Consider the following 16,298-nt stretch of genomic DNA (forward strand, 5'->3'; position numbering starts at 1 on the left):
GCTGTGCTGCTTTTGATACAATTTTTAGGATTAGCAAATACTGGATGCCAACCTCTTATCCTCAGTAAGAATAGGCTAATCTCACCTGAGATTTCTTTTTGTGAATGTGAATATCTCCTCCATCGGAGCGGGTGCACACAGCACATGTCACCACATAATCCAGCTAAAACAAAGACACCAGATAGAGAAATGAAGTTTTAAAGTCAGAAAAATAAAATGTACATAGCAGAACACATTCCATCTACATCTCCTTCAGCTCTCCAGCTAAGTAGTAAAATCTTCTGGTATTGCTATTCTCTTTATCATCCTGAAACCCCTACAGTTTTCTTGATAATAAAAAACCATGAATTTGTGAGCTAACTCGGCAATACTGAAAAACCTTCTATGGAGATGCTTGCTAGAGTGCACAACCTATGGGTAAAGAAACATCTGTCAGTATTATTTAACACTAAGCCAACTGGTCAAGGGGAGAATGAGCATGACACAGAACACATTACAGTAGAAATGGAAAATATTTCCTCCTTTCAAAAAGGGAATAATGAAAACAATAATCAACACAAGCAAAAAACAAAAAAGATCAAAATGCATTAATGCAGCCTGCCAAACAACCCAAAAATACTTAAAAGGTCCATGTGTAACAGCTCTGGACAGCAGTGTTCAGTTGTAGCAGCATCTCCAAATTCTGACTATAGTGTTAAAACAGATTCTGTTTTAAAATCAACACTAAATACATACAGAAAACACTCTTTGCAAGGAACTTCTGCAATTTGAGTTCCGGGAGGAAGGGGAGAAAGAGGGGGAGAGAATAAAAAATTTATTCTCCAGAATGTGTGCAATGAGCCAGCAGCCTCATTTTAAAACCATAACCAACAAAACTTTTCAGAGATCTGGAAAGACTCCAATAGCATTCACCTTCTCAAAGCAACAACATAACACACAGTAGATGAACAACACAAAATAATTAAAAAAAAATAGGATGTGCTAGTTCCATCTTTCCACTAACAGAAAGAAAAGGCTTATTAAAGCTCTGATATATACAGCAGAAAAATCCCATTGTGTTTTCATTTAGCAGTCTCCTCTCTTGGCCATACTGCAAACTAACAAAATCACTGCTGGTCAAATGGTTATTCACACTCAAAAACTATTATACTTAAAGTCTTCCATTTTGCGGAGCTTTCAGATAATATTCAGCTCAGCTTTACTGGATATATTTAAAGATATTGAAGAAAGCTCTTAAGACTCTACTGGAAAATAACAATTATTCCTGGTTTTGTTTATTCAGACTCTAACAAAAGCAAAAAAACATGTTTTGTTTCCATTTTCCAGAAATGTTCAAATCCTCCCAATGGTAGAGAGGGAAGTGGACAGAGTAAAGCTTTCCCTTAAACCTCCCCACCATGAACAACATGTGAAAATTAAGTAAGCATCACTGTTACCTTCTGTAGAATGAGGTTCAAGTAGACACTCTCTTCCCAGTCGATGTCAGGATCTCCCAGCCCAGGAAGCTTCTTGGAATCTCTTCGATAAACTTCAACTTCAACCTGCTAAGAAAATAACAAATCTCTTTGAAAAATACTATCCAAAGGTGCCAAATGCATATTTAATATTGACTCCAGAAACTACACGTTGCCAGTAATGATTCCTGACATGTTTTTGTGAGGATCATATTTTGTTGACCAAGACCTTTCATGGAAGCAAAGCTTCATTTATTCCTTACGTGTGGGTATATTTTAGCAAAAGTGAAATAAAGATTGCTACCCATACCCTGACATGCATTTCTCTTAATATAATCCCTTGGAATACAAACATATCAGATGAATGCACACATTTGTTCATCTGATACCTGTCTGGAGAAAAATATCATGCAGCAGGAACTGGAACTCAAAGCCATCATATCAGCAATGAGAAACCTTCATCCCAAGAAGCCTACAAATGCTCTGTGAAAAATCCCATGAAGGCAGAATATCATTAGGGATAAAAAGAAAACACAACAAATCTGCATGTCACTGTGCAGGCAAAAGGAAAGAATTGAGCTTGTTCCCAAGTGCAGTGGGAGACTCTAGGACTAAGTTCACAAATCAATCCCTCACAAAGCACATTTTGGTAACCCTTCTTCTTACACGTTTCACACTGACAGTACTAGGTGGACCAGTACTTACATATGACATTTTCATGTACAGAAAAAAGAAGAAAATACAAAAAGCCTAAGAAATCCCAGAAAATAGAAACAACTCTGCAAATGCTATCGAACTGAAGCAGCTGAAATAACAAAAAACCTGACTTGATGTAGTGCACATGGTTAAACAGAAGTCCAATGTTTCACAAAAAAATCTATAGAATAGCTTTATCTCTGAAATGGTACGTAAAACATAGACACAGATAGCATACTTTGATATTAAAGCTATGTACTATCTTGATATACTTGGAAAAGTATTTGCTCCTCTTTGAGAAAATGTTTTAGTTAACATTAATGTTTCCTAAACATCTGTTGAGATCCTTAGAATACAGTGACTAGTTAACACAGTTACAAACAGGGTAATTCCTGAACCTGTTTTGGATAGCCCAAAGAAAAGAGGTAGAGCTAGCTTATTAGATAACAGATTATCATAAAACACTGACTACATGAACAAAATCAAACTGAGTAGCATTAAGCCCCATAGTAAATGCATTTTTATTTCAAGTCTTCCAAGAAGGCCAAAGCTACAAGACTGAAAAATAACAAAGATGAACAAAATACTGCATCATGCAGATACCATGAAAGCTGAATGCATTATTTTGTTACTAATTTTTTTCCTTACAAATATCTTCTAAAAATACAAGACTCCTTTGGCTTTTATTTCCAAAGCTCCTATGATTTTTTTCATTAGTAACATAACAGCACAGATCAGGTTACTGTGAACACATGAGACCAAGCTGTGAGCAGCTGAGGGCAATAATCTCATAAAAATTCATCTCCAAATAAACTAAGGTGATATTTGCACTTTTGTGCCTAACAGCAAGGAACTGTCATAGTAACAAAATGCCAGAAATAACTTGTGAGACAAAGTTGAGCTGTCTAGAAAGGAAGGAGGATTGGATGAAGGCAGGCGTAACTGAGCACAACTCAACAATTAAAGGGTGAAAGTCCAGGTACAGCTAACAACAGGTCAGGTGACAAAGCACAAGCAGACACCTCAGGCCATTCCACCTCCACGTCCACAAAACCTTTATTTTAACCCGGGCAGAATCATCTGTTCATGATGAAGTCCCAATCTTCCTCTACACAAGCTGATCACTAATGGTCTCTACTCATAGAATTAATCCACACGCTGGTAGGGAGAAGTAGATCAGAGACATCTGACTACTGCTTTCTCACATAACACCACTCCCATCCTGTGATGGATAATGACACACAATGGCCTATTATCAGCTGTGACTTCTTTTTTTCCCAAGCTGGGAAGACGACTTTTCCCCACTCATTTAGCATCTGACTCCCAAGCAGCAAGCTTCTGGGTCAGGGCACTGCAGCTCACAGCAAATCCCTTCCAAAGGTGCTAAACACCTGAGCTTCACTGTAGTGCAATGGAAAACTTATTTAGGTAAGATGAATCAAATATATATATATTTTTTTGCCAGAGAATAAACCACATGGGTCACAGACAAGTGACACCACCTTGGACACGAGCAGTCCCTTCCACAGCTCACAAATTAACTTCAGCTCCCCTCTTTCACCACAATGCCAGAAGGTAACAGCAGCCACTTGATTCAAGCCTGTTGATTTGTTTTCCATAACATCAATTTGTATGATGCAATCCCAATGCTACTAGCACATTAGAGGGATGACTGGAGCTGAACCCACTTGCAGCAATTTGTTCAGCATCAGTTACTATGAAAGGAGACAATCAAAATAAATAAATAAATCACTTTAAGAAAAGCAAAAAAAAAAAACCAAAAAACTTGAAACGTGAATTCTCAGTGTTTCATACACATTACTAGCTACTATTTAAAATCAGCCATCTAAATTCCTTGACAGGTTGATCTGATTTGTTCCTAAAAAATTCACTCAAGCATTCCTATACTCGTCTTCCTGGTACTACACAGCAGCAGCATACATGCCAAGCACATAAAATAAAAGCCAGAAGTACCCAAACTGTCCCATTTTTCTGTAAGGTGCAAAAGAGTTCCAGTTAGTCACTTCTACAGTATTTGAGGTAGCATATCTCTCAATTAGCACTACTGATTTAATGAGAAAATATGAAAACTAGAGGGTAAGTACTAATCTTTTGTATTTAGGCAAACTATTTTAAGTGACTGTAGTGCTGCTAGAAGACACGTGGGATTGAAAGTACGGTAAACAGAAGATCAACAAGTTCGCTGCTCTGACCTTTAAGTGTTCAAACAAATAGGAGAGGGATCAAAATCCCAAGAGCTTCCCAGTAATAGAAGGCATTACTGTAGTTTAGGTACGTTGGTGCTGCCAGTGCTGAGCACAGTGTTCTACAACTGAAGAGAAACACTTGCCTTACAGAAGCATTCCCTTAGATTCACACAGAAGTTGCATGGCAAATGTGAACCTTTGTGCTGTTGTTTGGTTTAATATACATATTTATGTATGTGTAAATGTATGTATGATATACACAGTGTACATAAAAATCTATGGGGGTGTGTGCACATGCACCAAATTTCTCAGGATCTCATAGTTCTCAGTGAACAGTTCTGTGATTTTCTGGCCTTAATTTACATTGCCACCTTCAGCTTTCCAGAGGAAATGATACAGAGTGGAGAACATGCTGGCTTTCAGGGATGAGTCCTCTCAAGAAAGCATCTCTAACTCAGCCTGGGATCCAGGTGACACTGAATCTTCTTCCAGGAAGACGACGGTGCTGCTGATTCACTTGGCTAGCTTTACATTAGGAGTGCCTTGCTTGCACGTGCAGCAAGGCACTCCTAATAGTAGAAAGAACTGCATAAATACTAATGGCCTACTCCCAGCAATCCTAAAGCCAATCTGAATTTCCTCATTCAAGTCAAAATGCAAATACACCCTTTCACATTCGGAGCAAGCTGAAAACCATTATGCCATCTATATAAAGTTGTCAGCTAGTGAGTTAAGGCTAGAAAGAAGAATTACATAAGCTAGGATGACCACCTATGCATCACAGACATTTCACCCTGTTACTTCTTTATAATACCCAGTCAATCACATTTGACTAGGCAGCACCCAGGGAAATACCATGCTTTTAGAATGACTTCTTGGCTAAAAGCATGCAACTTCATTTAATTCAGCTACAATCCTTTATCCATCCTCTGGTTCTTATCATGCCCATTTCTACTACATTAGGAAGCTCTTTAATACTCACTATATGTATATAAATTATTTGCATGAAAAAATGTACATGCTTTAAATTTGTCATTCATCAGCCTTTCATATACAAAAGAGCAGAATTCCTTTAGGAGGTCTCTATGCCTCTCACAGTTGGACAACTGCAAATTGTGTCTTTTTTTTTCCCCACTCTCTCAGTATTTCACCATTACTGGTGTTTTCTGGCACTGGCACAGCACTGGTACTCACACTCTTACTACCCCACTGTTCACACACATCAGGCCTGCACTTTGTCTGCACAGCAGCTCCACGATCTCATGCTAAATTACTTATGCTTCAAGACTTGTGCATTCTTCTCAGGGCCTGCATGCACTCCTGGCACTGAAGTACTGACCTACATCAGTAACAAAGAGTTCCACACTTTTCAGGGAGCATATTGTGCAGTGACAGTCTTGCCCTCACTAATACATGCACCACCAATCTGTGTCATCTACAAATCTGCATCTGCTCTGATGCTGCCATCCCAGTCAGCGATCTCTGTTGAGCCTCTTCACCAGTATCTCCATTTGGTGTCTGTTCCCCGACTTTACTGACTTCATTTTGCCAGGAGTCTTCCATTACCCCATTTCTTTGTCGGTCCTGGCAAATTCTTACACATCTCTCGCACACTAGCCAAGCCATGGTCCATCTCTAGGATTTCTTTTAACTGAAGACTTTTTCAACATCAAAACTCAGTAGCAATCCTCAGGACATATCAGGAACACTGAGTCTGTACAAACTAGGGTATGAAGATCATAGAAGATGGCATAGTTTTTCAGTTTTCAGAGGACGCGTGATCAGGAAGCGAACACTGCCTTTCTTGCTTCCTTGCTTTCACCCTCTCCCATTTAGTTCATTCTTGCAGTCAGTCCCAGCCTTTCCAAATTTCAATCTTCAAAGTTCAGATCATTTGTGGTGATGGAAAAAAAATTACTTTGGATTACTTGTTACAGCTACACTAAATCTTTTTAAAGTGGAACTCTTCAGAAAATGAAGCTCCAAAGAGAGCCTAGAATGTAATTTTCAAAAGAATATAATTTGATTAAATTTGAGTTTGTTTTGCTGGATTTTTTTTTAGCAGACCTGTGAAAGGTACATCTTTGCATTAGATTGCTTTCTTGCCAGGTGTCACAACTTTAAAGTAACAGGGGGATGGGCTGATGGTTGGACTAGGTGATGTTAGTGGTCTTTTCCAACCTTAACAACTCTATGATTCAGTGATTCATGCAGTGCCTGCAACTATGCTGCTGTGACACCAGAGGCACTGGAGGGAACCTGGTAGGGCCATCAGTAGATTATTGCAGAAGAGAACATACAGTATTACTGGAACTGTTGGAAGTGATGATCTCACAAAAGAAGCAGTGAGTGAGAAGGAGCGAAGCATTTACTGCAGTTTTATTCACAGAACCATGACTTTCAGAGATGTAATACAGACTGGATATGTTTGCAGAACAACTCAAGTGACAGAAAATCACATATCTTGTGCTGGAAATGCTGAATATGACACACACATTAGTTATACACTTATACAGACAGCTGAAGCCATTTCATCATAAAGGCCAGAAAACCCATCTGAACCCCAGCTTTAAAAATCTTTGAGATATACTGGATACTGTTCCTCACCATGTCCGTTTATTCCCCAAATAATGGCATGCTATAATATTTCAACACGCTCCCCCTACTTTTCACGCAGGACAGCATGAATTCTACATAGTTCCCAATGCATTAGACTATGCTATTTGACAACACCTGTGTGAATTGAACATCACCTCATTTGCACAGCTTAACTCATAAGCCTTTGAAAATCTCCTGAGAAGAAATCTAATCAAAATCAATACAAGCTGTTAGATGGGCAGCAGGGGAAGGATGACTTACAAGAAACACTATTTTGTTGGTATTCAAAAGCAATCTCTAAAACAAAACAACAAACAGATTCTTGTTCTCTTTTAAGTGAAATCCAATGAGATTACAGGCATATCTAGTAGTAGCACCTCTTTTCAGTTTCCTAGATCGCATTCATCAGAAAACAGTTAAGGGGAGGTAAGCTTGAAGAAAGAGAGGAGGAAGAGACTGAACAGCATCCAAGAATTTTTCACAGAACAGCTTAAAAATTCAGCTAGGAGATCCTCCTACCATCTCCAGACACAGCTGCCATACAGAAACTAAAGGCCAGTTTTAAAGAATTTACACTGACAGGTTTGGAGTCCAAAGGATCAAGAAAGACACTGAAAGGTGTTCCCCACTCCCCTCACCCCCTCTTCTTCACCCCTTCTTCTGGTACAAAACCAGAATAACACCAAACATGTTCACTAGAGCACAGTTTTAAAACTGTCCCATCACACAGTGCATTCAACTTCTGAGAAGCCCAGTGGGTTCCAACAGTGGAGCTTTTTTTTTTTTTTCCCCTCCTGCATTTATCACATTGCTAGTTTGTCTCTTTACTAGCTCTCCCTGCACCAGGCAGGTATAATTCTGAAGTGGAGCCTTAGAAGCACTAATGATGAATTTTATGTTTTTCTAAATTCACTGACTTCAGGAACTTACACCCTTCTCTCCCATGCTTCAGATTCCTCCCTTTTCACTCTACAAACACAGTCCTAGTTTGTTCTGCTCTCTCGTGCTTTAATGCAGCAAAACTGTGAAAGAAGACAAAATTTTTCACTTAACAGAAAGAAAGATCCCTAAAAAGAAGAGATCAGCTAAAATAAAGAATAAAGAAGTAGTGCTAAATGCTTAGGAACAGTTATCATGCAAAGTTTAGAAAAAAAAATTATATCAATGTTGCAGTTAATCATAAGTTTAGTTACATTCCTAAGCTGGGTAGAACATTAAAACTCCTTTTCCTTCTTGACCCTTTGAACATGTGTGTTAGACATAACTTGAAATACTTTATACAGCACAGAAGAGCTATTATAGCAAGGCGGTTTATGGCAGTTTATGGACATGAGGGAGACAGAATTTGTTGCTCTAGCAGCTTCTTAGTAGAACCAATTGGACAGCAAGAACAAGCTTTGGGGTGCCAACAGCCATCTTTGGCTCTTCCACCACAAAAAGCAATTTGCTTTTCCCCAACTTTTGCAAAAACTACAATTCTCACTACCACTATTTCAGTGTGTTTCCAAAAAAACCTATATAGTTTTAGATTTCTGCACCATCTCAATGACTAACTTCACCAAGGCTATCACCGATATTTTTATCATTGATATTTATCATTGGTACAAATATACTTCAGAGACAGCTGTAATAAGCTACTTGAATGAATTTTAAAAAGGCATTGAGAGCAAAATCCAAGCACAAGTCCTCTTATAGAAGTGAATGACGCAATGCTATAAGGAAATGCTGAGGACCTCCAGGAGAATTTTTAATTTTACTTTCACTGTACCTCTGAAGTACTTCAAATCCCAGTAAACTTCCTCTTAACTGTTTTAACTAAAAGAACAAATCCTTTAAATAATAATATTCTGAAAGCTAAAGATGTTAGAACTTTAAGTTTTGAATCAGCATTACAGAAAGTTTCAAACTAATGTAATATGCTGGTGATGGGAAGAGAAAGGGTTTACATTGATTTCCGTATCTAAAAACCAAACAAAAACACAACAATCAATAAGCTGCAAGTTCCTGATTTAATGCAAAGGGCTCTACCATGTTTCATGGAATTTTTACTAGTAGGTATCATGACTGAAATTAGCAGATGCTAGGTTGTAAATTCAGCCTGACTCAAAGCTCAGTACCAGGAAAGGATGTGAAGTAATGTCTGTTCATCTTGCTCTTAGAAAGGTGGTAGAGTGCCAAAATCTTGCAATGACTCTGGCTCCAGCAACTAGTCCAGCTCCTCAGACCCAAGGCTGGCTACACAGATCTGCCAAAAATCTGCCAAAATGTACCCAAGCTTACCCTACTGCCTGGAGCTAGCTGCCTGTAGGTCAACGCTCCCTCTCTGAGCACTCTCCCCTCCAAAGCACAGAGATGCAGGACATTCCACACTTCTTTGCCAGCATGCAACAACAAATCAACATGACAATTCAGAAGGAAAACATAGCATCCCAGGAGCTGTCAGGACTTTCTGACACAGAAATACAGGATCTTTGCAGAAAAAGAGATCTTGAAGTGTGGCACAGAGGTCACTACTCCAATTTCTGAAGATTTTTATTTCACATGTATTTAACAGGCAAGCAAAAGTTGCAGACGTATGTGAGACAAACATTTATGTTTTTAACAGGCTGCCAAGCATCACTGTAGAGTATATATCCAATAAGACAACATGAGCTGATCTGACCAAGTCAGCCATGAAAATCCATCTGCTCATTCATCCGCTCGGCACCGACAGACCTGTCTCTATTAAATGGAAAGAAAATCAAAGCAGTCTGGCATTTTCTTGAGCATACAGAGAAGCCCTATGGGAACGGTGCATCCCCAGTCCTGTCAAATAGAGTAGCCACAGAAAGGACAATGACATTAACAACAAATTACATTCTATCCCTTGCCTAGAATATTTATAGCCAAGACAATATTTAAAAGGGGACAAGCGTATGCAATCATACTAAAATGAAAAAAGATTCTTTCAAATGTAACAGAGTTTTCATCTCAGTCTTATCAGCTACCCTAACATCCATTGGCAGTAACTCTAGAAGGCAATGAGAAGGCCCTCCAAAACAAGACTCCAATTCCCTTTTCCCAGATACTATTAATTTTTTAGAATTTGCACCTGAGGCTCCTGGAACATATCCTGGAGCCCACATAAAAGGCAGCACAATGCCCAGTAGTTATGGCAACCAGACACACCTGAACTGAAACAAACTAAAAGCTGAAACAAAGACCACTGCAATAAAAGGTTTGTGAACTGCTTTGTGTCAGATGCAAAGTTCAGATGTAGGCAAACAGTTTTTTAATCTAACTTGTTTCTATACTACTTTTGCCACAACCATTTCAGTACAGTCAAAAAGCCAGATCTACAGAAAGAGCAGTAAATAATCTAAAAAGTTGATTTTACGCTATCTGTAAAGGTTTCAGTCTCTATTATCTTTCAGAAATTCTTTCAGAGGTCCAAATGGGACAAACTGCATGCTCAACAGCAGTTTCTTATTTTTTCCATAACACAAGCACCCAGGAGAATCTGTTCACAGCTTTGGACTCTGTTCTATTTGCTGGCCTAAGAAACGCTGGGCGATTAACTTCTACTATTTATTCGAGACCTGCAGGTGAGAAACTCAGCAACCCACATCACAATCCCAAAGTGAAGGCTTATGACCTTCCTCTGCCACCACTAAGTTGACATTTAGCTTTAACATCAACTTGACTGATATACTTCAAATGCTACACAAATGTAAAGGTAAGGATTGGGAAGGGTACTTGCAGATGGAATAGAAGCCTCAGAGAAGGGCAGTGGATTACCCTTTTCATCACCTAAGTTGTAGGATGGCTGATAACAGATACTGCTATAATAGATGCTGTACCTATTCCAGGCTGTGCTCATCAGGAACACAGGACTCACAGAAGGCTACTAGCAAAGATGACTGTAAAACAGAAATGTAAACAAAAGTTTTGGCACATTTATCAGTAAATGGGAGATCCCCTCAAGTCTTCATTTAACTTCTCAGCAGCAATTCACCATCAACCACTCAAGGTGAAGGCCTTAGTGGTAACCATAATATTCAGAAAAGAAACAAGTGAGAGGCATGGGACACTGCAGGCAGCAAGAAGCTATGCTTTTGAGAATACTGCGGGAATAATGCTCGATCACAGCAGACAAGAGAACAAGCAAGCGTAGCTGGGGAGATTTATTTTATTTTATTTTACTAGAGATCAAATATTCACAGAGATTTGGCTATATTATTCTGTGACTCACTGAACAGTTTATTTTAGGACTTTCATTTAATGGGAATGAAAGCTTGCCCAGTGAAGTCAAAAGCAAAATGATCATTAATTACAGAAGAGCTGGGACTTCAGTTCAAGATCTTCCAGGTATTCATAAGTTCTACTCAATTACCTCAAGTATATTTGACAATGCTGTATCCACAACAATCTACACTGAAATGTTTAAAAAGCAGGCAGATCACTAAAACTATGATCAGATTTCAAAGAGGAATAGCTACATATGATGTTCGTTAAATAGAAAGATTCACCAAACATGACCTTTTCTTTTGGACCAAAGTTGATTTGCTAGATTTATCATCCTACTCGCAGTCTTGCCACTAAAAGCTGCAGACCTTGCAAGATCTATTAGTCTTCATATAAGAAATATATAAAGCAACAGTAAGTAAATACGGTAAGTAAATGCCAGGGAAGTTGAGAAAAACATCTGATTACAAAATCTATTTCTATTTGATACAAAATTAAGTGTCAATAAAATATTGCACTGTAAAATTAATTTATATTTTGATATCACTTAAAGACTCCACTTGTTGCTAAGGAACTGGAAATATATGTTTGGGAAACTCATTACAAGAGGAATCACTTGTATGATTTGTTTGTTTGTATTTATTCCTAAGGATTGATATCAGTTAAGGAGATTAATACCCACTTGGTGATTTCACCACATCTGATCAGGTTCAGCATGGTTCCTAATCACCCAAGTTTACATTTAATCAGGCAAAGAGAAGAGTGTTTTTCTTTTTTTCCATAGCTAACTTGGGATTTTCAAGAAAGCAAGATGACCAGGATGACTGTTCCCTCTTTTAGCACAGAAACAGGATTTAAATACTTCAGGTAATACCATGACTATAAACCAGGTGGCTCATGAATCTTTTCTTGGACTTAACAAATAACTGTATAGGGATAAAGCCTCGTACATCTGTGGACAGCAAAAAAGGGCTTTGCACTCTGCCATACTAGTGTTTTGCCTGCACTGCTGAAGTGTTTAACACAGGCTAAAGGGTAGAGGCAGGGTATAAAAAACATTACAGTTCATTTACTTAATTCCTAAGATGAATGTTTCTTCTCCTTCCTATCTAAACAATGAGATATCCCATATTTTCATATTTCTGTTCAAAATGTTTCCACAAATAAAGCCCTGATGATGTGTTGTGGGTTTAACCCAGCAGTTTAGCACTACACAGCTGTTTGCTTACTCCCTCCTCCCAGTGGGATGGGGGAGGGAATGAGGGGAAAAAAAAAAGAACTTGTGGGCTGAGATAAAAAAAAACAATTTTAGAAGACAGAAAAGGAAAACAACAGTAATGATAATAGTATGGTATATACCTACAAAACAAGTGATGCACAATGCAACTGTTCACTACCCACCAACTGATACCCAGCCAGTCACTGAGCAGCAGCTGTCCCCCAGCCAAATTGCTTCAGTTTTTAAAAGCTTTTTTGCACGATGTCACATCACGTGAAATATCACTTGGGCCAGTTCAGGTCATCTATCCTGGTTCTGTCCCCTCCCAGATCGTTGTGCCCCATCAGTCCTACCCATTGGCAAGACAGCGTAAGCACAAATCCAGGCACGTTTGTGCAGCGCTGCTCAGCAATAACTAAAACATGGACCTGTTATCAACATCGTTTCTATGACTTTTGTCATACCAGACACTATGAAGAAAAAAAACCTAACTCTATCCCAGCTGAAACAAGGATAGCAAGATTTGCTGAAATCCTACTCTTGTACCATTCTATTACACCACCTTCACGTACTTTCTACTGATTAAAGTGCAGTAATGCAGAAAGGCTGAGACTGGAGGATAATAAAAGGTAACTGTATCTGCAGACGCATTCGCTCATCACAGTCCTTCACTGAATAAGCTCCGTTGCAGTCTGAGCCTGAAAACAAGAAAGTCAATCTACATGTAAGCCTTCATTCTCTTCCACTTCCTTTCTTTCTGATACTCAGTTCTGCAAAGCTATTCTTACTACTCAGGTCAGTGTTAGTGCAGCTGTAATTCCTGACAGCCTAATAATTTCCCTGTCACGCATCGATCTGGTCGCAAATGACAACTTAATGGCACAAGACTGCATTAGACACATTTTAGCATCCGTTAGAATGAGAAATGCTCTACTTTGAGGAGTCTGACCCCCTGAAATTCAAGGTTAATTACACTGCTCATTACTCCAAACCCACTCAGAAAAGACAAAGCATCATTGCAAATGTTGCCCAACTTCGACCCGTTTGCATCACCTCCTTCCAAGCAACAGCACATCTGGGGCAGGAACTGAATTTGTTCTATGACTGGTTCTGAATTGAATAAAGTCAGACCTCACCTACCTCCCATGAGACAACAGTAGAAGGCACAGAGTATGCTTTCTCAATGGATTCTTATTGTCAGTCTTCATTATTGGGATAATTTATATACCAGTAAGAAAGGAAGCACCTTGAAACTGACTATAGCCCTTGTAACAAATAATTTTTAATCACAAATAATTCCTACCAGACATATTACATAATATTAAATAATATTAAAGTAATCCTAGCTGCTACCTAACACTTGCACTCTGTGAATTGCATCAATGTTAATTCCCAAATTCAAAAGCCCTATAAATTTTCTAAACCTACATTCAAGAACTGAAAGGACAGATATGTCTCACTACTTCAGCAATATCAAATGTGGCCCCAGACTACAAAGTAACCAATATTTTGGGATGAAACAGGCTGCTTACCACCACCTTATTACTGCATTTGACAGCCTCTTTGAAGTCCTCCACAGAAAAGCACAAGTACCTGAAGCAACATACAGTGTGCTGACTGCAGAATCCAGTAAGCAAAAAAAAAGAGAAGGTATGTCTCATCATGAACTCAGGCAGCAGGCAGACATAGGAAAAATAAGGTTACGGAATGTTAATAAAGTATCGCATTTAAAACCACTTCTGTTGGATGTAGAAATGTATAAGCTGGATTACTAAACAGAAAACATGAAAAAACTGGTAGGTAAATTAAACCTTTAGGTCCTAATTACTAGTGTCATTAGAGACTTTATTACGACATTCTAGAGCTTGCACAATAGTGCAAGTTTCAACACAGAACACAGGCATTTTCATAACCATAATGAGCAAGCTGACACCACCTGCATAACCCTCAGATCAAAGGCTACGTGCTATGCTGAAGCAGCAGCCTGATGAGACTTTCAGGGAGCTCCAAGCAGACACTGCACGTTTTCCAGGCTGAGCAGCCCAGCCAAGCAGCGCTCAGCTGTCTCTCAACCCCATGGTGACTTAGACACACAGAATTTGAGATACTGAATTATTAATTACTGTTTTATCAGTAGGGGAAAGTGGGTTTGGGCTTCTGCTCTTCCAGATGAAGTTTCTTTGTCACAGAGAATCAAGCACCTCCTCAACCACAAGATTTGGTGTTCCCACATTTCAGTATAACACGCATTAAATTAACCTGCGATACTTGCTTTCTTCTTACCTATTCTGACTCCATAAGAACAGCTCTTCAGATGCATGAAGCAATAACCAGTAATCTATCAAAAACACCCGTGCAGCACAAGCTCCCTTTTGAGCTGCTGACTGCAGCATCAAGAAGATACTTCAGCTACATGCTTGCTTTTCTCAGGCATAAATTTACTCAGGAATAAAGGCAGAATATATGAAAGCATCTCCAAACCTAATGCTCATTAAATTGCTAGATACATCACAAGCATGTCCTATTTCACAGATAGTCCCGTGTGGAAAAATATATTGTTACACTCATTATGGTACTCATTTTTGTCAGTCACAGCACACACAGGATATGGAGGTAGCTTGACAAAAATATAACACAAGCAGAGGTTATCAAACAGCAGGTTTTTTTTTTTTTCCATGTTCACGTATGTAAACAATCAAATAGCAGCAAAATAACACCAGGAAAACAGGAATATGACAGGGTTAATTATAAAAGAAAAGCCAAATCTTCACATTTCAAATGTTGAGATCATAATATTAACCTGATAACACCAGTGCTCCTCTTCCACATTTCAAAAGGAGAGCAACGTGTTTACCTTCTCCTTTTCTGCAGAAGCCCCTGTTCCTACTCACTGTAACATCTCCGTAAGCTTTGCAAAGCAACAGAGCTGAGACAGAACAGTAGTCTTCCTGGTGATTTGCATATGCCGTAATCATCCTTTGTTCCCACATAACTATTCATGCACAAGACAACAATTTATCTGGCAAATGATATTCAGAATTTGGCCATTTGTTTCTCTGCCATATTCAGATGGTGATGTGGACCTGTCAGTGCATCAAGCAGTCCTACAGGAGACACTATTTATTTACAGTGTTAAAAAGCACGGATCTGAAGAGTTCCAAGAGGGACAGAAAAGTAAGATGTTTTATAACACTGCATTTCTGCTAGATGCTAAGTTCAGGTTGTCAAATCTTCCAGCCAGACAGATGGTTAATGTGAATTACATATTCAGCTAAGAAATACTGTGAATTTCAGTGGGAGTCACGTGTCTGAAGTCATTTAGAAACTAACTAGTCTCCCACTCCAGCCAGTATTTATTGTGTCACGGGTCCAGATGCACATAAATATGTAAACCATTGCTCCTGTTCAGTTCTGTTTCTGAAACCACAGACACATCGGTAACTCAAGCTTGGTGAAGAATTAGCAGCCTGAACGACTACCATGTGCATTTGGCACTCTACCATTTCACAACTGTAGGATGGTGTAGAAAACAGGATCTACTCCAAAATCCAGGCAAGCTCACTTGTACTTATATCTCTATCTTATAAATACAGCACCCTTGCCAGATGACAATGCCAGAAGCTGTTAATACAACCTAGCTCTGCTTATACACTGTTCTTAGAGATTTTACCTTAGTTTCCCTAAAATGCAGTTATCCCTGCTAACACCATTCTAGTATTTTTCTTTATCCCTAAGATGAGGTAAAGCTGCTTTCTATAGAACGATCAGAAGCTTGCAACTGTAACAAAGCATAATCCTTTATAAATGGCTCCTGGGTTGGAAAGATTAAGAAATATTAAATTGTGATCTAATGCCATTTTAAAGTCAGAATCCCAAGTCCAACCACTATAACCTTAAAGG

The 16,298-nt window shown here is 38.8% G+C and overlaps 1 protein-coding gene across 2 annotated transcripts in view; it reads right to left on the reverse strand.

Moving 5' to 3' along the window:
- The window catches only part of KIAA0930 (KIAA0930 ortholog), a 70,092-nt gene that overhangs the window by 20,792 nt on the left and 33,002 nt on the right, over positions 1-16,298 (reverse strand). The window contains exons 3-4 of one of the 2 annotated variants that reach the window (XM_031597240.2): positions 1,437-1,541; positions 86-163 (exon numbers count right to left, since the gene is read on the reverse strand). In XM_031597240.2, the coding sequence (XP_031453100.1) occupies positions 86-163; positions 1,437-1,541 (183 nt within the window). Of the gene's footprint in view, positions 1-85; positions 164-1,436; positions 1,545-16,298 lie in introns of both variants that reach the window. The other variant, XM_031597239.2, reaches the window with a different exon arrangement.

Source organism: Phasianus colchicus, chromosome 1, assembly GCF_987193195.1.
Source record: "Phasianus colchicus chromosome 1, bPhaCol1.hap1.1, whole genome shotgun sequence".
In the NCBI taxonomy this organism is placed as follows: Eukaryota; Metazoa; Chordata; class Aves; order Galliformes; family Phasianidae; genus Phasianus; species Phasianus colchicus.